The sequence below is a fragment of the Sus scrofa genome, chromosome 7, assembly GCF_054392235.1.
Source record: "Sus scrofa isolate SSC_HxYL_T2T_F1_AM1 chromosome 7, Sscrofa_HxYL_maternal_Yorkshire_Landrace_v2.0, whole genome shotgun sequence".
Lineage (NCBI taxonomy): Eukaryota > Metazoa > Chordata > Mammalia > Artiodactyla > Suidae > Sus > Sus scrofa.
Genome location: NC_139389.1, coordinates 84,993,585 through 85,015,209, shown reverse-complemented (window position 1 = coordinate 85,015,209; position 21,625 = coordinate 84,993,585). Strand labels below are relative to the sequence as shown.

General features: G+C 46.8%; 1 protein-coding gene across 1 annotated transcript in view; it reads left to right on the top strand.

Annotated features, from left to right (window-relative positions):
* Window positions 1-18,846, top strand: part of LOC102166266 (uncharacterized) — a 565,109-nt gene extending 546,263 nt beyond the window's left edge. Inside the window, 3 exon segments of the mRNA NM_001315811.1 lie at window positions 15,596-15,865; window positions 17,811-17,855; window positions 18,740-18,846. Of these exon segments, the coding sequence (NP_001302740.1) occupies window positions 15,596-15,865; window positions 17,811-17,855; window positions 18,740-18,846 (422 nt within the window).
* Window positions 18,847-21,625: the final 2,779 nt, after the last annotated feature.

Here is a 21,625-nt window from a genome sequence, read left to right as displayed (position 1 = left end):
ACGTGGGATTTTCTACCAGACCTGAAGCAGAATGCGTGCCCTTTAATCAGAGGGATGCTTGGCTTTGGGTGCATAACAGGTCTGGAATAAGTAACCAGGCTACCAGCAAGCCACTAGGTCTGCAGGATAAGTTGACTGTAGGAGCAGAAAGCTGTCACTATAACGATCTGAATGCTATTCCATGAAGTTTCAGATTCATTGAATTTGAAATAAGGAGAGACACTATGGCAGGAATCTAAAAATTGACAAGAGTAATGGCGACAGAAAGACTAGATACATCTGTTGAATAAATAGAGTTGAAAATCATGAGTTGGATGGTGATAGACCCAGAGCTGTGAGTGGAGAGAGGCTTCGTTTTAAGTGTTGCACAATAAATGCCCATAATTGAGTTAAATGGCCTGTATGCTATGTGCAATGTAAAAAGAAAGTTAAGATGTAGTCCCCTTCATAGGTGAAAGAGGTGTACCTCTCAGTCTTGGGTATGGGCAGGATGTATGGGCTGGTAGATGTTTTTGGCTGACTAAGAAACACTGTGGGAACGATGGAGGCTATAAATGGATCTTCGGGAGAGGGACAAGACTACTGGTCAGGCCTGGTAAGTAAAGTATCAGAGGAACAACAGAAAGATTGATGAAAATGTTTTCCTGTGGCGAGAAATGGCTATGTAATGGAGAATGAGCTGGAGTTTGAGGGGATCGTTGTTACTAGAGTTCTAATGTCTGGTTCTAGCAAGAGAATTAACCCCAATACAGTTTCAGTCTCACTCTTGCAGGAACAAGGAGAAGGATTCTTCTTTCATAGCTCCCCCTAACATTTATCTGCCCTACGCTAAAAAGTTTCATGCATCCAGGGTAGATACAGATGTGTAGCAGCGCTGGTTCAACCTGCTTAGTTTCACATCACCTGTTCTTCATTTGTAAAACAAGGATAATAATAGCAGAATTTATGGCACGGATAGTGCCCAAATAAGACAAGGTGATAGATATATAGAGATTGTTAATCCATTTGACATGTAAGAGGTTCTCCATAAATACTGGTTTTCTTTCCCTTTCCCTTAGTGGGTCAGAGGTTGAAAGGCCCAACACTGCAGGCCATTTTTGTGTGGGGGTTTGCTACAGTGTGAATTCAGGATACAGCAAACTTACTTTTGGAAAGGGGACTATGCTTCTGGTCTCTCCAGGTAAATGTTGACCGCCCCCCTCCCCCATCCCATCCTGCTCCTGTTTCCTCGTTCTCTGGTTTAAGGTTTTTGCATGTATTTACTGTGTTTTACCCTTATGAATGCATCATCCTTGTATTATCGGTTGACCTGTGAATTAAGGTTGAGCCTTCATAGAGGACTTTGAAAAACAACAATAACCAAAACAAAAGAGTTGGATTAGTAGAATTAGTAGAACCAATTTCCTAGGTCAGAATAGAATAGAGACTAATACCCTAGATAACTGGGACAAACCTGGTTTCTCCAGAAACAGCCTGGCTTCCATTTAAAGATTAGACCCTCTCGTCTCTCCCCAGCCATCCTTCCCATTCCTCTTCCCCCTACAGTCCCAATTCAGCTGTGGAATCTTGGACAATCTGTGACACCCACAGCTACAGAAATCTTTCATTACTGAGAACATCTGCCTATTAAAACTGAAAGATCCTCAAGAGCAGAGACTCTTGTTATAGACCATGAAGTGTCTAATATGGTCCTTTTACAAAGTAAGTGTTTGATAAGTGCTTGTTTAATTGAAATCAGACACTCAGAGAAATCAAGTTCCCAGGCCAAAAGGAAGAAGTGAATACAATACACAACAACAATACATTCAGTATGTGGTGGAGTGGGAAAAATACTAAATTAAGAATCAAACCAATCTATGTTTTGATCTCTGCTCCCAACCAGCAGGGTAACTTGGAGCAGATCTCTTGCCTCTGAGGCTCTGTTTTCTCATCTATAAAAGATGAAGAAGGTCTGAATGACCTCTCTGGCCTCCTGGCACCAGCAGCCCATGAATTTATTCCATTTGGGGTGGGGGAGAGCTTTTTTGTCATACGAATAAGTCAAATAGCTATATTAAATCCAAGTGTTTTTAACTTATCAGGGTAAATCAGGAAAGGGGGGTGAAGAGACAGAAGGGGGTTTATTGTGAAGCATCAGACACTGTGGGACTCATGGAGAGGAGGCAACAAATTCACTTTTGGGAAAGGCACCTGGCTACGAGTGGCACCGAGTAAGTGTGAAAATCTATTATGACAGTACATAGTACGTTGCACTACAAAATGTATTCTGGTGATGGTGAATGGGAGAAAAGGAGATGTCATATTTGTCATTTGTATCTTATTTATGATTAACCATAATCTAGTGCTGAAGTAGTAAGAATTGTGGCACCCAAATAAATTAGTGAAATTTCAGAGACTCTGTGAGCATATTTTCTTTAGGGTAGAATTTAGCAAACCATTAAGACTTCTCTCAAGATGTGAGGCTGACAGAAGTGCTGTCCAGTATTAGTCTTTAGCATAAGAATGGAGCTAAAAGGAGCCAGAAAGAGGAAAAATCTAGAAGAGCAGAAAATTGCATGGCCATGATCTAAAAGAACCTTTCTATTTCCACTGCCATTGATTCTGAGACTCACTGGGGGCAGTGGGGGGTGTGTGTGCAGGGAGAGGCTCTTCAAAGCCACTTCACCTATGCCGCAAATAAGCCATATCCAGTTCTTTCCAGAGGTGATGTCTCTTTGTACTAAACATTATTCAAGAAGTCAGTGAAGTGCCAAAAAGTGTGCCCAGGGCTTCTGGTTTCAGTCTAGAGTTCTAAATCTGACCAAGCCCCAAATGGCTGTGACAGTGAACAAGTCATTGCCCCTCTCTGTGCCCCAGACTCCACCAAGCTGAGATGAGAGTGTTGAAGCACTCAACATCTGTGGTTCTAGGACTTACTCCTACACCACCCTAGAGTTTATACAACTCAAGGGTACAGACTCTTAATGGCTATTTCATAAACAAATGCTATGATGCCAAAAATAAAACCCTATTAATCAATAATTTAACTTAACATAGAAATAATAGCCACTACCTCTCAGTTTCTATGATGTGTGGATATGCTGCTAGGTACATGACATGTAGTATCTCCAAACAACTCTAGGAAGCAAGGAGCAGTATCCAGGAAAGGAAACTGGGGCTCAGAAGAGTAATTGCCCAAGATCCCATGGTTAGTGAGTGGAAGGGTCTAGATTCAAACCAGGGTCTGCCTTCCTGCTCTTTCTACTACATTATGACACAGACCCTGTGCCAGGGCTTACTGAGAAATGAGAGAGGATGCCAATCAGAGTGAGTAAGGAAATACATAGGATTTATCCTTTGCATTCTCAGATATGGCCATGACTTAGAGATGGAGCTTTGGGAAATCCCCAAAGGTATAGGATTCTTCTCCCCTTTTAATGAGGAAACACGTAGTACAGGGGCTGCTGGGAGCATTTACCCCAGTGGAGAGAGGACAGAGAAGAGCTGGCAGCAGCCACTTCCTTGTTCTGACTCTCCCTCACTATTTCTTGTATTCTCCCCAGGCAGACCAGCCTCCAGTGTAACCTGCTTACAAGTGCCTGACTCATTAGTGAGTTATAGAAATAGGCAGTGTGGGGCACTTGAGACATGGCTGGGTCATCGAACTTTAGCTCTGAAAGGGAGATTCAGGTCTCTTTTTTTATTTTCAATAAGGAAATTAAGACCCAGAGAGGTAAGTTGAATTGTCCATTATTACAAAGTCACTGAGAACTAGAGATGGGACTAAAACCTGGGGATCCTGGTCCCTGGGCCTTATTCTATGATTGCTGTTTGGTGAACTAACCCTTCCAGGAGGTAGGAGGTAGGAGATTGTTCATGAGCAGGAAAGAAACCAAATGGGTTTTACTGGAAGAGTATAAAAAAGTGCTCCTTATTATGAGCACCGTCCCATAAGCTCTGTGGGCCTGCTCCTCAGCTGTGGTGTAAAAATGGAAGGAAAAGGAAATGGCCCATTTTGTCACAGCAGCAGTCACTGTGGGAAATACTGGAGGCTTTAAAGTTGTCTTTGGGGCAGGAACAAGACTATTTGTTGAAGCAAGTAAGTTCCCTGAAATAACCTGATTTATATTACAATTGTATTGTATTTACTGATTCTTTTCCCCCAAGTGTTCTGTCTGCCATTTAAATTAAGAAGAAAGGCTGGCAATGATAATGTTGCATTATATGTATCCATGAGCCTTATTCATGCAAGAAACACACAGTGAATACTTAGTGTGGATGGATATAGCTCCCCTAGGTCTTGTCTAGAACTGGAACTCTGTAACTACATGAATGACTTTTTCAACCCTGAATATTCGTGGTATTTTTTGCATAATCCACTGTATAACAAAGCAGGCTCTTCTACTGGATTCTGACTTATTTCTTGTCATCGTCCAATGGACTTCAAACTGAAGGTAAAGAGTAAAATTCATGCCTCTTCCCACTTGGGCGCAAGTACACAGACACAGGATCATGCTGAGTAACTAATTTGTGTGTTAGTTACTTAGGAATCCCAAGCTATTGCCCAGCTACAAGGTACTATTTTGTATAGAGCTAGCCCAGCTATAGGGTACGATTTTGTATAGCGTTTTGTCAATGTGTGAACACAGGTTACCAGAAATTAGTGTTTGGAACTGGCACCCAACTTCTTATCATACCAAGTAAGTCAGATCTCCAGAAATATGTCATTTTCTCCCACTTCCAATACTGGATTCATATCTATACATGTAACATTTGCTCTGGTTTATAATAGAATATGATGACTGATCACTAGTATTGCCATTATTATTATTACCTCTACTACTATTGTGTTATTATAGATCATAACAATGCTGCTAACTTAGAATATATTTTTCTGGAGTTCCCATCATGGCACAGAGGTTAATGAATCTGACTAGGAACCATGAGGTTGAAGGTTCGATCCCTGCCCTTGCTCAGTGGGTTAACGATCCGGCGTTGCCGTGAACTGTGGTGTAGGTTGCAGATGCGGCTCGGATCCCGCGTTGCTGTGGCTCTGGCGTAGGCCAGCGGCTACAGCTCCAATTCAACCCCTAGCCTGGGAACCTCCATATGCCGTGGAAGCAGCCCTAGAAAAGGCAAAAAAGACAAAAAATATATATATATTTTTTCTGCCGCATTATTCTCTTTTACCCTTTAAGGACAATCAGTGTCAAGATATCAGGAAAAAAATGGTTGAGTTTCCTCTGGAGTCAAGTACCTTACTTGTTCACTCAGTTTTCCCTTCTCTGCTGAGGGTCAGTATGCACCTCATGATATTTTGGGTTTTATGCTATCTCCAGATTGTCTCTCTGAGAAATGCTTTCTTGGTTTTTCCCCACCTAAGCACTAAGTTTTGCAGCTTATATTTACCAAAGTACACTTAGCTTTTAACCTCTCCCCAAACCAGCCTCCTTGTCCCAATAATTATGCACAGTGAACATCAGTTCAACTCAGTGATTACCGAGTATCATCAACAAGCCAGGGGCCATAGTTGGTTTCAAAAGAAACAAAGAAAAGAAGCATAAGATGTGGTTCTTTTTCTCAAGAACTTCCAGTCTTATCAGAAAAACAAAATATTCATCTATTAAAAGTCTAGTAACAATTTATATGTAAGCGTGCCTAGCAGGGTGCTGTGCATGGTCACACACAGGACATGGGAGCCTACTGGCCAGAGACAGGGCAGCAGTGACAATGGACAGTCCCCATCCCCAGGCAGAGAGCAAGCAGGATTCTACCCACGTGTTTCTGGAAAAGGATTTAAGACTGTTAGCTGCTGAGATGTTTGACTTTCTTGATAAAACAGCTGCTTGACAGAAAGCAGCCTTGACTGAGGTGAGGATAGAAACAGTAGAAACAGGAATGAGTCAGGCGTGAGTCACCCGGGGGTCTCACTCGGTCCCCCAGAGGATGCGGTGACTCTGAGTCACGCCCAGGCATGTTTTTAGCATGTGGCCCAGCACGGCTTGCTGGAAATGCTCTTTCTCCTACTCTTTCTGGAAAAGTGAAAAATACATCTCTGCCTATGTCCCCATCAAAACAGTGGGAGCCTTCCTCTCAGGCACAGCAGCCGAAGTGGGAAAATGCCCACTGCTGCCTGGGTATCTTTAGAAACACACACACCCACTCAGCCTATGAAGGAGGCAGGGTTTTCACAAAGTTTTGTAAAGGCTGTTTTCCCCAGAGGAGAAATAGCCAGAGGCTGTTTGCTGATGACTGTGGTGAGGGAAATGGAGGCATGGGGCATCCGGGAAGATGCTGCTACAGCAACTAGAGCGGCTCCCCTTCAAGTCCTCAGAGCACCTAGCCATCCCTGGGAAAAGGCTGGGATCAGTCTTTCCAGGTTCCTGGCTTTTAGAGCTACTGGGAAGCGTGTGCGTCTGCCACGAGGCGTGGGCAAAGCCAGAACCTTTTTGTAATGCACTTACTCAGAGTGTGACTATGGGAACAACAGATTCACATTTGGGAAGGGGACCCAAGTAGTGGTCACACCAAGTAAGTGAGCCTGGACCCTTGCATCCATATGGCCCCCTCCCCCCACTGCTGTTCCTACCCCTATAGATGCTGGACGGCGTCTTATGTCCATGGGAGGCGAGAGGGTATATCCTTCATCAATGTCCCACCTAACATGCTTAGAAGGTCCCTGTCCCCATTCTTTGTGTGCCCCTTGTTTCTTCCACCCTCCCTTCCTCTCAGCCTCTCCACTAACAATATAATACAAAATCTCCTTTGCCCTCCATCCTGGGAGCACTTGTATCTGACAAAAGAGTAACAGAGTCAGATTCTGCTGTTGCTCTGGGCAAGCAGGGTGGTGGCCGTGGTGCTGCTGATGCTGCTGCAGGAGTTGCTACCCAGGAGCGTGCGTTTTCTCCTGGTAAAGGAGGTGAAGAGCTCTCCCGGCCCTAACCGCTGGCTCCCATCACTGCCTCTAGGCACTGAGGCTCCAGGGCCCCAGGACAGTTGTGAGGGATTCCTGCAAATTTGGGGGGGCCGGCTAGTCTTTTCCTAGCTTGTTGCCCCAACGCCACTGGGTCAATAGGTAGAGAGAGATCACATGAGACAGTTTGAGCAAAGGCTTTCTTCACTGTGTATATCAGGAGGAAACTATAGACCTATATTTGGAAGAGGAACCAGGCTTCTTGTTCATCCACGTGAGTATTATAGAAATGGTCAAGGGATGTTTTGTAGACAGAGGATGTATGATGGAAGGTTATGGCAATAATGAGGGAGTCTGGGATTGGTCTGCTCCGTCGTTAAAGGGTCCTTTGTTGTCTGGAGGTAGCTTATCATAGTGTCAGCTCTAATGAAATGATCGAGGCTGTGCTGGACAAGGTCTTGCATTGTGTTTGCAGAGGACAAATCCCTGAGGTTTGAGAAAAGAGGTTTCTCTCTCGGTTAGGTTTCTGAAGCAGATCTGTCCTCTTGGCAGCTGAAGGGTCTACCTCGCCCCCTAACTCTGTGCCTGAGACTCTCTCACCATGTCCCCTTGGATTCATATCTGTCCTACACGAGAGCATCCCAGACAGAATGCCGAGGCACCCTGGAGTGCTGGAGAGGGCTGTGGGGCAGGGACCGGTCTTCTCTGGCTGCAGAAGGTCTCAACCCTTCCCTCAGTGTAAAGCATTGCTGGGAACCATTGGATTATTAGCTACTATTTACTGAATGCCTGATGTGTACCAGTGACCATATTCTGTCCTTTGTATAATTTCTTTTTCATTACTCATATCCATCCTAACCCCAGATAATTGGTATTACGCCCATTTTGCAGATGAGGAAACAGAGGCTTGGGGCAAGTAACTTGCCCAAGATCACACAGCTAGGAATAACAGAGCTAGAGGTTAACTCTAACCCATTTGGCTCCAGGGCCTTATTGTTAACCGTACCACCACACTGCCACCACCATCCCTCTTGTACTCTGTGAAAGAAGACCCCGGACCTCAAAAGCCACCTGTCTGGTCCCTGGTTTGCCCATCCTAAGCCTTCTTGCCATGACGGCCATGGCAGCCCTGGTCCAGAGATCAGTAGAGTCATTGAATTGGAATCGCAGAGTACAGGTATGGCAAGGAGGGAAGCGGAAACCCAGGGGGACCGATTATTGAGCATAAAGTAACACAGAGAGAAATTAATTATCAAAAGCATGGAACTGGAGTTCCCTGGTGGCTCAGTGGGTTAAGGATCAGTGGCATCACAGGTGTGGCAAGGGTTCAATCCCTGGCCTGGGAACTTCCACATGCCATGGGCATGGCCGAAAAAAACCCCAATGAAACATGGAACAGGCTGTTCAAAAGCTCCATTCCCAAGAGTGAAGGCTATAAACTGGGTGGGAGGTAGGGAGCTCCCTGGCTGGCAGGGCAGGTATTTGTATTGCATTGTACCAGGGTGTGGACACAAGCGGCAGAAGACTCACTTGGGGGAGTGGAACAAAACTCCAAGTGCATCCAAGTAAGTGCCTGACCTTAGACTCCAGCCACAGATGCAGAAAATCCCTACTCTGCTTTCCTAGATGTTGAGTCTGCACTTCCTGAGCTAATTTCTCATGCTTCTTCATGAGGTTTGAGTGTTTTGAAATTTGAATTCCCAGCCACTAGCTCAATAGCGGTTTATTTTCTAAAGGTAGTCCTTGCCAATGGGGTCTGGCCTTTGCATCATTACAGAGACAGGCTCTTGCTGTTTCTAGATTCCTTGGAGGCAAAAGAGCTTTATCAGAGAAGAAATCATGACTGATTACGCCAAAAAAATTACTTTTGTTACCATCTAGTTTTCACGAGAGGTGATCAGTTAAACTTCCCAAAGACTCTGGGCATGGGAGATGCTCGCACAAAACTCCATATCTAATCAAGAAATATGAGAAGACCTTAAAGCCTAAATAATGCAAGAAAAACAATACTAAGTTTAGCAAATGGACCCATTCAGAACTTAAAACATAAATGAAATAGTCTTAATAAAAGAGAGAGTAGAACTTCATTTGAAATTAATTAAAATATTTAGAGGGCTTTCATTCAACAAATATTTACTAAGCAACTGTTACATCCTAAGCACTATACTAGATTGAGGAAGGAAGGGAGGGAGAGGGGGAAAAAAGGAAGGAAAACACAGAGTCTGTGCCATGCAGGATCTCCCAGTGGGTTAACATCCATAGAAACAGACAATTAGGGGAGTTTTCCTGTGGGTTAATGATCTGGCATTGTCATTGCTGTGGTGCAGGCCTGATCCCTGGCCCAGGAAGTTCCGCATGCCATGAGTAAAGCCAAAAAAAAAAAAAAAAAAAGATGCTAAGAGCATTTTCAGTCTTCAGGACTGAAATACAGTATAGAGCATTTTCCAAACTTCTTTGGGCTTGGAATCTTTTTTGCAGAGAAATTTAGGACTAGAGTTCTGTGAAATTCTCATTAAGAAGGAGTTGTCTAAACTACTCTCAACTTTAGAGATTTATTTTATCCCCATATAAATGTCAACCCTAATCTTAGAACCCTCCAGAGAAATAGATTTTTGGGCCCAGTATGTAACTCACTCCTGCTTCTCACAACCTTAAGCAGCCCTCCTTGTGCATTTTATGTGACTACTCCTATGGCAATACATAGAGTCTCTCTCTTTCTCTGCCCTCAAGGAGTAACAGAACCGCTTTCTGAAATAAGAGTTTTCATAGGTTTCCCTTCCGTGATTAAATCCTACCCCAGGTTTTCTGACTGTTGCCAGTGCTGTAAATTTTCCTTCAAGATTCATTTCCCAAATAATCCCTGGCTCTCCTCCAGCCTCTTCCAATTTTCTTCCTTCACTCTCAGCGTGGAACCCAGAATGGCCATCCACCCTCCAGGAAGACCTGACCAGCTCAAGGCTGGCTATGAGCTATTACACCGAAAGCTCAGCAATTTGGACTCAGCGTGCCAGGCTTTTCTCTTGGGCCAGAGAAAGGGTGATTCTGGAGGAGCCTGAAAAACAGGCAAAGAGACACTGCTACCCCCAGGAAGCTGACCCTGCCAGGGGTTACAGTTCTTGTAAAGCACCCTCCGTGTGTGCGTATGGTCTGGTGGCTACAATAAGCTCATCTTTGGAGCCGGGACTAGGCTGGCCATACACCAACGTGAGTATGATGGTGCAAATGATGGGGGCAAGGTAGCAGACAACTTGTCTATGAGAAAACTGGCAGTAATTTATGGCAAGAGTGGGGATATGTGAAACACTCGTTTCCATTTCTTTAAGCCCTCTTGGTAACTTCAGATGTTCCCATTTCTCATATTAAAGACAGACATGCCAAGAGCCAACTGGGTAAATGAAAATCTGAGCAGAATAATTTACAGAAACATAAAAAGAGTTGCAGCTATTCGGTGCTTTCAAGCGAAGCTGATAATATCGGCCCCAGATAATCTGAACATTCAGGAAATTAACTAAGTGCCCTTGGGGGAGAGAGATGAGTTAATGGCAAACACAAATTCTCTTTTATGGCAGCAGGTCGCTAAATTCCCTGGACTGCCGAATGAGCATGGTGTTGGGATACCTTGTCCCAGAACCTGCCTCTCTGGAGTTTAGTAGTTTTTTTAATGTATTTTTTTATTAAAGTATAATTGATTTACCTTTCTTTAACTTGTTGCACAGCAAAGTGACCCAGTCATACACAGCTCCCTGTGCTATACAGTAGGACTCCATAGCCCATCCATTCCCAATGAAACCGTTTGCATCTACCAACCCCAAACTCCCGTCCATCCCATTCCCTCCCCTCTCCCCCCACCAACCACAAGTCTGCTCTTCATGGTCGAGATCTGTCTCTGTTCCATAGATAGGATCATTCCTGCCATTTTTTAGATTCCACATATAAATGATACCAGGTGGTATCTGTCTTTCTCTTTCTGACTTATTTCATTTAGTATGAGACTCTCTTGTTCCATCCCATATTGCTGCAAATGGCATTATTTTGTCCTTTTAAATGGCTGAGTAGTATTCCACTGTGTATACGTACCACATCTTGTTAGTCCATTCATCTGTCGATGGACATTTTAGTTATTGCCATGAACTACTCCCAGATCCCCTATCTGAATGGCGAGTATATCATGTGAAACGAAAAGGCATGGAGTCAGGACAGTGTGGGGTTCATAGCACAGTTTGGGAGGCTGGCAGATCTTGGGGTAGGCCTGGCCCTACCCTCTGTAGCTAATAAAGCCTCCACTTTTTCAACCACAAAATGCCAATAACTGTATCATAGTAATATGTGACAATGCTTGGCATATAGCAAGCAATCAATAAATGCTATCTTTTCTAAATAATAATAATTATTTTATATAATTATTATATCATCATCAAGGCTTTGTTACACCAAAGATTCATCATTATAAAAGGAAAGGAAAATATCTTCCTTGGGAACAGAAAATCTATGAAACAAAGATCCAGGGTGCCTTCTAGGATGGTGCCCTCGGTGCCTGGTGGGTGGGTTCCAGCAGGTTAACAGCAAGAAGGTTCTTGCAAAGACTTTACCCTTGGTGGGGATTCAGCAGTGGTAACAAGCTAAATTTTGGAGCAGGGACCAGACTGAGTGTCCAGCCAAGTAAGTAGAATGGGGCAAGGGTGAACATTGAGCCCAACTGTTTTCTTCTGTAGGATCCCAATGGTTCCCTCCACCCAACCCAAAAAATCCACTCATTCTGTGCTCAATGCTCAGAATCTTTGGGCTGGAACCCGAAGAATCATGAGACAGGTGATGAGCAAGTCATCCTGGGGAGGATCCAAGATCCTGCTGCCCTGAGCAAGGGGTTTTTCTCCACTCAATTCCTGGTTTATGGAAATCACAACCTCCCACCCAGGGCTCTACAGCAGGATGGGGCAGGAGAGAAAGGATTAAACACACCAGAGACAAAGTCTCAACCCCAAAGAGCAGAAGGTCTAACTCTAACGAGTGTGATCCTCTGTCCCCTGTGAGAGGCAGTGCTTCTCCCACCGAAGTAGGAGGTAGGTCCAGCAAGTTTCTGTAATGCTGTCATCTGCTGTGTGAATACTGGAGCAACGACCGGTAAACTCATATTCGGGAAGGGAACCCAAGTGTCCATAATATCTGGTGAGTCATCCCGGGTGGCACCATTTGCCACTGACTGGGCCAGTGTCACCAATCTTCCCCAGGGATGTCAGTATTACTATGTAAGTCTAACTGTGGGTGTTATAACTCATTTTCTTACAGAGGCCTCTATGAAGGGAAAAAGCAACACTATCGATCTTGAAAATCTGTGTTTCTCTACGTCAAACATATTAAAATTTGACTTTAATAATTAGTGAATAATTTTAGATGCCTTCTATGTGGCCTGTCATACTCTATAAAATGGGAGACTGAGTATCAAGAGGTCTCGGCTGGATGCCTGACCAGTCCTCAGGTAGTATAAAAACTATTGTAAATTTAGCAACCTGAAAGCCATTTTGGTATCAACCAACTGATGATGTCAATGGACACAGTAGCATTTCAGAGGAATAGGGTCCCGGCGGAAAAGATGGCCTAGAGGGAGACGGTTTTATGCAAGAGAAAGGACTCAAGGGGGATAAAATTAAAAGGGGGCTTAAAAAAAAATCAGGTTTAAGGATAAGTACCTAGATTTTTGACCAAAAAGTCTAATTAGCGGAAAGCTTGCAAATCTGATGGTCACTAGGCCACATGTTTATCGAACAATTATTTCTTGAGTCCCTAGTATGTGCCGGGTACTTGGGACAGAGCGGTAATCTAGAGACAGGCCTTTGCTGTCACAGAGCTTACATTCCAGGGAGCCAGAGTAAAGAGCATGGTACAGCTGTACTCATAAAGGGCACATGAAGGACTTGAGCAAGGAAATTCAAGCTCTCCAGATCATGCCAGGAAGTGTGAGTATCATCCCATTGGCCACAGGGAGTCCCAGAATTATTTTGAACCAAAAGTGACCCTACAAGCTCCATGTTTTAGACAAGTCATTTGAAAGATGACCTCAAAGAAGAGACTGAAGTTAGGGGAGCAGCAAGAGGGTAAGCGAGGCAATCAGGAATAGGGAAGCGGGATGGGAGAAACACACAGAGAAGCCCAAAGGGCACCAACGGTTAAAAAAAAAAAAAAAATGAGACTTGAGAGGGACTAAAAGTCACCTCAGTTCTTCTGACTTTCACTTACTGCTATTTCTTTTTAATCTCTCGCTAGCAAAGTTGAGCAACAACTGGCCTGCCCCGGTAGTCACCCCTCACAGACCTCAAGATGGCTTTTGAGTCTCACACTCAGCCGCTGGTGCCTTTCCTGTGTCCGTAGCACTGCTCCCTCCAGACCAGTGCTGTCTGATGGGACTCTCCAGGACTATGGAAATGTTCGTCCATCTGCCCTGACCAGTACTGGAGGCACCAGCCACACATGGCTATTGCCCTCTTAAAAGGAAGTTTTAATTTAACATGATTTAGGTTAGTCTTTTTTTTTTTTTTTTCTTTTTTCTTTTTTTGGGCCACACCCATGGCATATGGAAGTTCCCAGGCTAGGGGTTGAACCGGAGCTACAGCTGCCAGCCTACGTCACAGCCACAGCGACACCAGATCTGAGCCACATCTGCGACCTATACCACTGCTCATGGTAGCGCTGGATCCTTAACCCACTGAGCAAGGCCAGGGATTGAACCTGCAACCTCATGGTTCCTAGTCGTATTCGCTTCCACTGCGCCATGACAGGAACTCCGGGTTAGTCTTAATTTCAATAGCCATGTGAAGCTAAAGACTATTGCACTGGACAGTGTGGTCTGTACCTCCTCCGACCTGACACCCACCTCTAGGGCTGGAGTTAGAGTTTAACCAGGACTCCAAGTTGGGCACTGGACTTGTACAGCAACCCCCTTTCTCCTTTAAGGCCAACCTGTGTCTGGTGACACCTTAGCCTCTGCCTTCTTTTTGTTTGTTTGTTGTGTTTTGTTTTAAATGTTTACTGGTCACTAGAGTGAAAAAAATATACCGACAGGTCAATGTCAGAACGATGATGAAAATCATAGCTAGTAGTGGTTTAATACGCACTCTTTATGGACAGTATGATAAGAATTTTTGTTTGATTGCCTCTGCCTTCTTGAGGCCACATTCTCTCAGCACCTGCACACCTTCCATGTCCCTAACCCTGATCCCACCCATGATTCTCCCTGATGACTAACAAACCTGCTAGGGTATGATGTCGGCTAATGGCTTCCAGTCTCTCCCCTCCCAGTAATTTATGGGATTTAGGCCGTAGGTCCTTAACCCACAGTGATGTCAGCGCCCCAGGTAGATAGATGGAGACTGGTGGTGGGAGCAGGCAGAATCCTTTGAAGCCAGAGCTTCGGATGTGGCTCACACGTGACTGTGAACCCTCTCCTGCTCTGCTGCTCCAGGGACAGCCCCCACCCCCCTCAGGCAGCTCTGCCTTGACTCAGCCTCCCAAGGCCATGCCAAGGGCTGATTCCCTTGGTTTGGGGCCCAGCTAGAGATCTGCAATGCCAAGGCCACCCTGGCTGGCTCAGTGAAAGGGGTGCATCAGGCAGTGCTGGTCTGAAAAATTTTGCATGCGTGGTGAGGAGCTGTGGGAGCAGAGAACCACAGGGGCAGGAAGCTCTAGTCCCAACCCTGCTGTAAACTCTGGGTGGCCCCAATGTGTTAATCCTCCCAGCAAACCTCTGCTTCCTCCTCCAAATGCAGGAGGTCTGAAAGAATAAACAATGAGAATTGCATGAAAAATCCTACAAAAAATACTAAAGAGTCATTCTTAGCACTAAAGAAAAGCCTCCGGCCACTCCTGCTTCCTGGCCATGAAGAAAGAGTAGAAACTGGCTGTGTGTTACTTGGTAGCACGTTGCCATGGCAATAAGCAATAACCTGGTAGTATCAAGAGCTACAATGACTAAAATTATTTCAGTACTTCACAGTTTACTAAACATAATTTTCTTCACATAAAATATAGGAAAGCAGATAAGTAAACATCCCCACTTTAAAGATAAAATTCCTGACACTTAAGGAGCTGGTATGAGTTGTGTAAGGCATTGTATCTGATAGAGCCAGGGCCTGGACTCAGGTATTCTTATTTAGAGTCTAAAACTTTTGGAGTTCCCTGGTGCTTCAGCAGGTTAAGGATCTAGCATTGTCACTGCTGTGGCATGGGTTCGATCCCTAGCCCTGAAAGGTCCGTATGCCCAGGGTGCAGCAGACCACCTCAGATTCTAAGACGTATGGTTTGTTTTGCTGGGCCTCTTTTCTATGCTTGCTTTGTTCTGCCAGAGCCACGTTGTTGCTTACTAGCCCTGCTAAGTTTTGAAGAAGTTCCTTTTAAGAAGAATGGGCAATATCCGTAAGCAGCCCTGCATTTCTGGTTTCCTTGAATGGCAGGCAGGGCCTGGCAGAGAGCGCGTTCCCCGACAGCCTGGCCTCTTGGCCAGGACTTGTGGCATGTGCCTATCTCTGAGTCCCATCCATTGCAAGCAGCTAGTTTCCAGAATGTTCTTTCCCATCAAAAGCCTGATCATGTGATTTGTCAGCTCTGCAAGAGCCACACTCTTGCCCTTCACTGGCATCTGGACTTGGGCCTGGGTTGGGGCAAGGAGGGAGACGAGCTTTTCCTAACCCAGGTCCTTTTTTTGGTCGACAGATATCAAGAACCCTGACCCCGCCGTGTACCAGCTGAAAGGCCCCAAATCTAACAACATCAGTGTATGCCTATACACTGATTTTCAAATGAATACAACAAAAGACTCGGAGCCCGCGGTGTTCAGCTTGAGCAGGACTGTGTTCAACTCAAACACAACTGTGCTAGACATGGGGGCCTTGGGTTCCAAGAGCAACGGGCTCGTGGCTTGGAGCAAAAGCACCGATTTTGAATGTCAAAGCACCTTCCAGCAGGAATTCTATCCTAACTCAGGTGAGTGCAGCCTTGGCGCCAGTCTAAGCTGAGTTCAAGAGGCCTACTGGACCCAGGGCTCGGGTCCATGGTATCTAAAAGCTGCTCTGATTGGTGATCTCAGCCACATCAATTGTCAGCAAAACCCCCTCTGCTCTTGTTGCTGAATACCAGGGAGCCCCATCCCAGCAGGCCACAGAACGTCCTGGGCAAACGGCAGAGGGGGCGAGGTAGAGGGAGAGGGCACTGCCCTGAGGCTCACCCGCTCTGAGCCCCCACCTCCCTGCCTCTGCTCAGCCTCTTACTGCTCCTCCAGGCCCAGCTCTGATGCACTTCTCCAAGAGCTCTCTCTTTATTTCTCCCTTCCTGCCAAAGGTCTTTCCCAGCTTCTAACCTCATTCATTCACTCAGCAATCACTGATTGTGCATTTACAACATGCCGGGTGCTGCTGTGAAGGAGTATACACATCGGATGAGGGCTCTGCCCAAGCAAGCCCCGTTCTGGTTGGGAGAGACCACCCATTAGCAAACAGAAGTCTAGAGAACTCCATGGGAGTTCCCATTGTGGCTCAGCAGGTTAAGGATCCAACATTGTCTCTGTGAGGATATCTCTGTCCTAGCTCAGTGGGTTAAGGATCTGTCATTGCCTGCTGCAAGCTGTGGTGTAGGTCACAGCTGCAGTTCCGATTAGACCCCTGGCCCAGGAACTTCCATATGCTGTAGGAATGAAAAGAAAAGAGAAGAGAAAAGAAAAAGGAAGGAAGGAAGAGAGAGAGAGAAAGAAAGAGAGAGAGAGAAAGAAAGAAGGAAAAGAAAGAAATCTAGAGAATTCCAAACTGTAAAATGTGCTTTAATTTGGAGTGGGCGAAACAGCCCCCTCAGATGAGAAAGCCAGAGAAGGGCTTTCTGGGGAAACACTATTTGAGCTGAGATTTCCAGGCTAAGAAGGTCCCTGACAAGGACAGAAAAAGGACGCTATGGAGGCCTGAGCCAGGAGCACAGTAAGAAAGGAGATAGGCAGGAAGAAATGAGACAGAAGAGGCAGGCAAGGGCCAGATCACAGGGCCACACCTGTCACGAGAGGGAGATACTGTTCTAGGTACAATGAGAAGCTATTGATTGGCTACATGCAGGGAATGACATCCAATTTACTATAAAATCACTGGGAGTTCCCTGGTGGCTCAGCGGGTTAAGAATCCGGCATTGTCACTTCTGTGGCTCAGGTCGCTGCTGTGGCATGGCTTTGGTCCCTGGCTAGGGAACTTCCACATGTTGTGGGTGCAGCCAAAAAAAAAAAAAAAAAATCACTCTGACTGCTGAGTGGAAAATACACTGTAGGAGCCAAGAGTGGAGGCAGAAAAAAAGAAGCCACTGCAGCAGGGAAATGATGGAGGCCGGCATGGGGTTGTGGCAAGGGAGCTGAGTGCCCAAACGCTATTTGGGATTCAGCGGTAGGACCATGTTGGGAGGAGAAGGAAGAGGAGATCAAGGAAGGTGGCCAGATTTTATTTCTGAGCAGCTGAGTCAATGATAGTGCCACTTACTTAGATGGAGAAAACAAACAAACTTGGGGTGCAGGAATCAAAACTTTGTGAAACACACGGAAGCATCTGTACCCCTTGCGGCACTTGGCACAGTGTCTGTCCTCTCGCTATCGGACTGTAGACTTCAACCTGCCCAAGGGCAGGGTGTGGTGGCTCCTTCCAGCCTTGTGTCCTGTAACATGTCCTTAGCATACCCAGTGTTTGTTATGTGAATGAAATGGTGCCCAGAAGCCGGGGTGAGGGTCCTTCAGGGGTCAGTGGCTCATCCCAGCAGGTGCCCATATGTGACATGTTTCCTCCAGATCTCTCCATGAGGAAGCATGGAAAGGCTGGAGACATTCATCAGTCCAAAATCCTAGGAACTCTGGGGTGGGACAGTTGGCACGCCCCAGACTCTAAGAAAAATGTGTTTGTCTTTTCAGGAATTTCCTGTGATGCCAAGTTGGTAGAGAAAAGCTTTGAAACGGGTAAGAGAGGGGTCTATCTGGCTTCACACAGGTTTGGGGTGGGGGGGGACGATGATGAACCCACAATTATCCAGACTAGATAGAGCAGGTGGATAGTGGGAAGGAATGTGTGGGTCTAGGAATGAAGTTTAAGGAAAAAGAACAGCAATTCAAGCCCCCTGCCCCCGCCTCAGAGCTGCCCAGGGGGCTTTCTTGGATCCCCAGGTTCCTCTCACCATCTCTAATTTTCTTTCCCACTCTAAGTACTTTGCGGACGAGTCTAGTTTTGCTAGACCAATGACTCACTCATCGGCCTCTGAATTCCTTTCAATGGCTCCACTGTCTGGAGCTTCTGGGTGGCCCAGCTGTGAAATCTCTGACTGGCTTGCCTATAGCCCTAGGCTAACCCAGTCATCCTGAGGACGTTTTCCCGCCATAGCCAGGGGCACTGCCTTCTTTTGAGAAGAGCAGCAGAACTCATGTAGGTGGTGACCCTCGCTCAAAGATCCCCACCCCTCCATACCACCTACTCTGGACCCAATCAATATTCATTTCCATTTGAGACCTCGTTACTGAGTCATCCCTCTTGTGGTTCAGCCATTAGATTCTTGCTAAGGGGCCAGACCCGGGGCATGCCTGTGTAAGTTCTGAGCCCCCACCATCCCCATCCGCTGAGGGGCTCAGAGATAAAATAAAGGGGCAGGCCAGCTATGGTTTCCCTTTGGAAATTAAATGCTGTTGGACCTGGAGGAAATATGTACAAATATGTTGCTGAGGCGATGTTCACGGGTGCTCAGATCCAGGTGCTGAAGCCCACCCTATCCCCACCCTGCTTTCAGTGTCACGGGAGTCATGGAGACCTGAGGGTGCATGCCCATGACCACTGTGGCTGCTTGGTTTTGCAGATATGAACCTCAACCTCCAAAACCTGTCAGTGATGGGGTTCCGCATCATCCTCCTGAAAATGGTTGGGTTTAACCTGCTCATGACACTGCGGCTGTGGTCCAGCTGAGGTGAGCGGTGTCTCAGCCAGGCAGTGGGAGGTGGGGGGCCTTCGGGTGGGTCCCCAAGCTCTGATAGTGAACCTCCGCTCAGGCTCTTGCTTTTAGATCCTCACTCTGGGTCCACCAGACTCCCCCTTTTCTCCTGTTTGGAGTTCCTCTTGTTAATAGCGATGGCCTGGGACCCTTGACTAAAACAGAATACACTGCTATGGTGACAACAGTCACCTTGGTGGAGCCATGTCTCCCCTACAAAGCATGAGGAACAGTTGTTATCCTCATTTTGAAAGTGAAGAAACTGAGGCCAAGTAGCATCAAGGGCCTTACAGCTAAAGGGTGGAAGAATGAAGAGACTTGGGACCCAGACTCAATCATATCCGAGCCCTCTATTGAACCCCCTTCCTGGCAGCTCCTGAATTCCTTTCCTCAGGTCCTCTGACCCCAATATGGTGAGAAGATATGATACTCACATTACACCCTAATCCTGGCTACAGTCTCCGTACCCTTCTCACGCCCCACCCGTGTCCCTGGCTGCCCCACTGACAAGAAGCATCCTGTTCCACCACCATCCAAAAGAACCGCAGGTCCATGTGCTCCTAGAACCCTACAAACAGAGGCCTCCCCATCATGTCCCTAACTGTCCTGGAGCCCCTCAGTATGCAGCCTGACTTCTGTTCTTCCTCATTCCAGGTCACCAAGAGCAGGAGAGCCCCCCAATCCCTCGCTCCCTCGCTCCCTCACCCCCTGCTCCTCCTCATGGCCCCTCCCCTCGGTCTCCAAGCAACAAGGTGCCTGCACTCTCTGCCCCACTGGAGCGAAGGCTCCCTCCACCGGTCTGGCCCCTCCACTGATACCACCGACTGGATCCTACTGGATATTGGGATATTTATGAGCAAGATGCTGAAGAGCTTCCCAATGCTGCTGCCACCCCTTCTGCTCCCTCACTGCTGCTTGACACTGCCTGGCACTCCCGCCAAAGATGACAGGGGCTGTTGTAGCCCCTCTGGGGCCGTGGGAGACTTCCCACTTCCCAGCAGTGCCTCTGCTGTCCCACTGGATGATCCCTGGGGGTTCTCTTGGGCCTTAGCCCCTGAGGAATGTTGTGCAGAGTTTATATTTTTTAAAATAGTGTTCATAAAGAAATACCTATCATTCCTTTTTCCAAAGTAGTGGGAGAAATTATCTCATTGTCCAGGCCCTGCTCTGCTGTGTATCTGAGCTACATTGTATATTCTGCTGCCATGGCGTCAATAAAAGCGATTTGGAAGAACAGAGCCTGTGCTCCTGTTTGACTGGGTTTGGTCAGGGTTGTCTTCAGCTCCCTGTGGATCACTGGCTGGGCAGAAAGACACCAAGGTGTTTGTCCACAGTGACGTTCGGGGAGCCTAACTCAATAAGCGCTTAAGTCAACCTCTTCCCGGAATAACCTCTAAAAAATTCCACTTAGAAGGCTGTCCTGGGGGCCGGGCAAACCCACTTAAAAGCTCAGGTCTCTGTTCTTCCATTGGGCCACCCATGGGCACATGGGTGGTAATGACCGGTCGTTGAAATTTGGCAGACAGGGACCACACAGCAAGTGTCCCCAAAAGGCCACCCACTGTCTCCTGCCAAGGAACACTTCCTTTGCCTTTCCTTTTAGACTGGCTTCCCAATGAAACTGTGCCTTGCCCTGCAGATTCCTGGCTGGGGACCACCCACCTCTCCACTGCCTGTGTCCCAACCCAATGCCTACCCCCTTGGAGTGCCCAGGAGTGGGGGAAGAGGGAGGAGATTGTGACCCGAGCCAGCCTTTCTACTCCTATCAGCCTGGATATGACCATGAGGAAGGAAGGGATGCGCTCTGACCCCTCAAGCCCTGGGACTTGGCCAAGGAGAGTAGATGGCTCAGGCTTTCAACTGGAGGACTAGAGATGGGGTCCCCTGGGGCCCTGGAGTTCTCCCGAGCCTTCTGCTGCCTGAGCACCTTTCCTGGGCTCGTAGACATTGATAGGAACAGCCCCCCCCCCCCGAACCCCACTCCCCCAGGAAGAAACCACTCAGCCATCCACCTCACAATTACCACTGTCAAGATAGAAACCCAGTGCTTGCCAATACCCAGGAGAGGGAGGAGGGGTCCTAGCCCACCTGTGTCTCTGACCACACAGCCAGAAACATGCAAATCCTTCCAACTACAACTCAGGCCTGCTTCTTTTCACAGGACTGGAGCCACCAGCTCAATAGGTGATCCGGGCATCCCCCTCCTCTCTGTGAGCTCCAGGGTCACCATCTATAAAAGCTGTGCCAGAGTTCCCATTGTGGCTCAGCAGGTTAAGAACCTGACTAGTATGCATGAGGACATGGGTTTGATCCCTGGCCTCACTCAGTGGATTAAGGATCCAGTGTTGCTGCAAACTGCAGTATAGACTGGCATCTGCCGCTTCAATTTGACCCCAAGCCTGGGAACTTCTATACGCTGCAGGTGCAGCCCTAAAAATAATAATAATGAATAAAAAAATAAATAAATAAATAAAACCTATGTTACACAGGACAGGCGGCTGCCCCCAGCTCCATGCATTTTTGATTCTATGGCTTCTATAGAAGTAAGAACCAACCACGTGCATCTCCAAGGGTAGTCACAGAAACCCCATTTGTCCCCGAGCTGCCTCACATGCAGCCCAAATACCAGTGCCTTTAAAAATCACTAAAGGGAAAGGTCTCAGAGGAAATGCCATCACAGCAGATCACTCTCACACACAGGAGGGCAGGTACCACCTGCGGGGAACTCAAAACTGCCTCCTCATCAGTGTAACA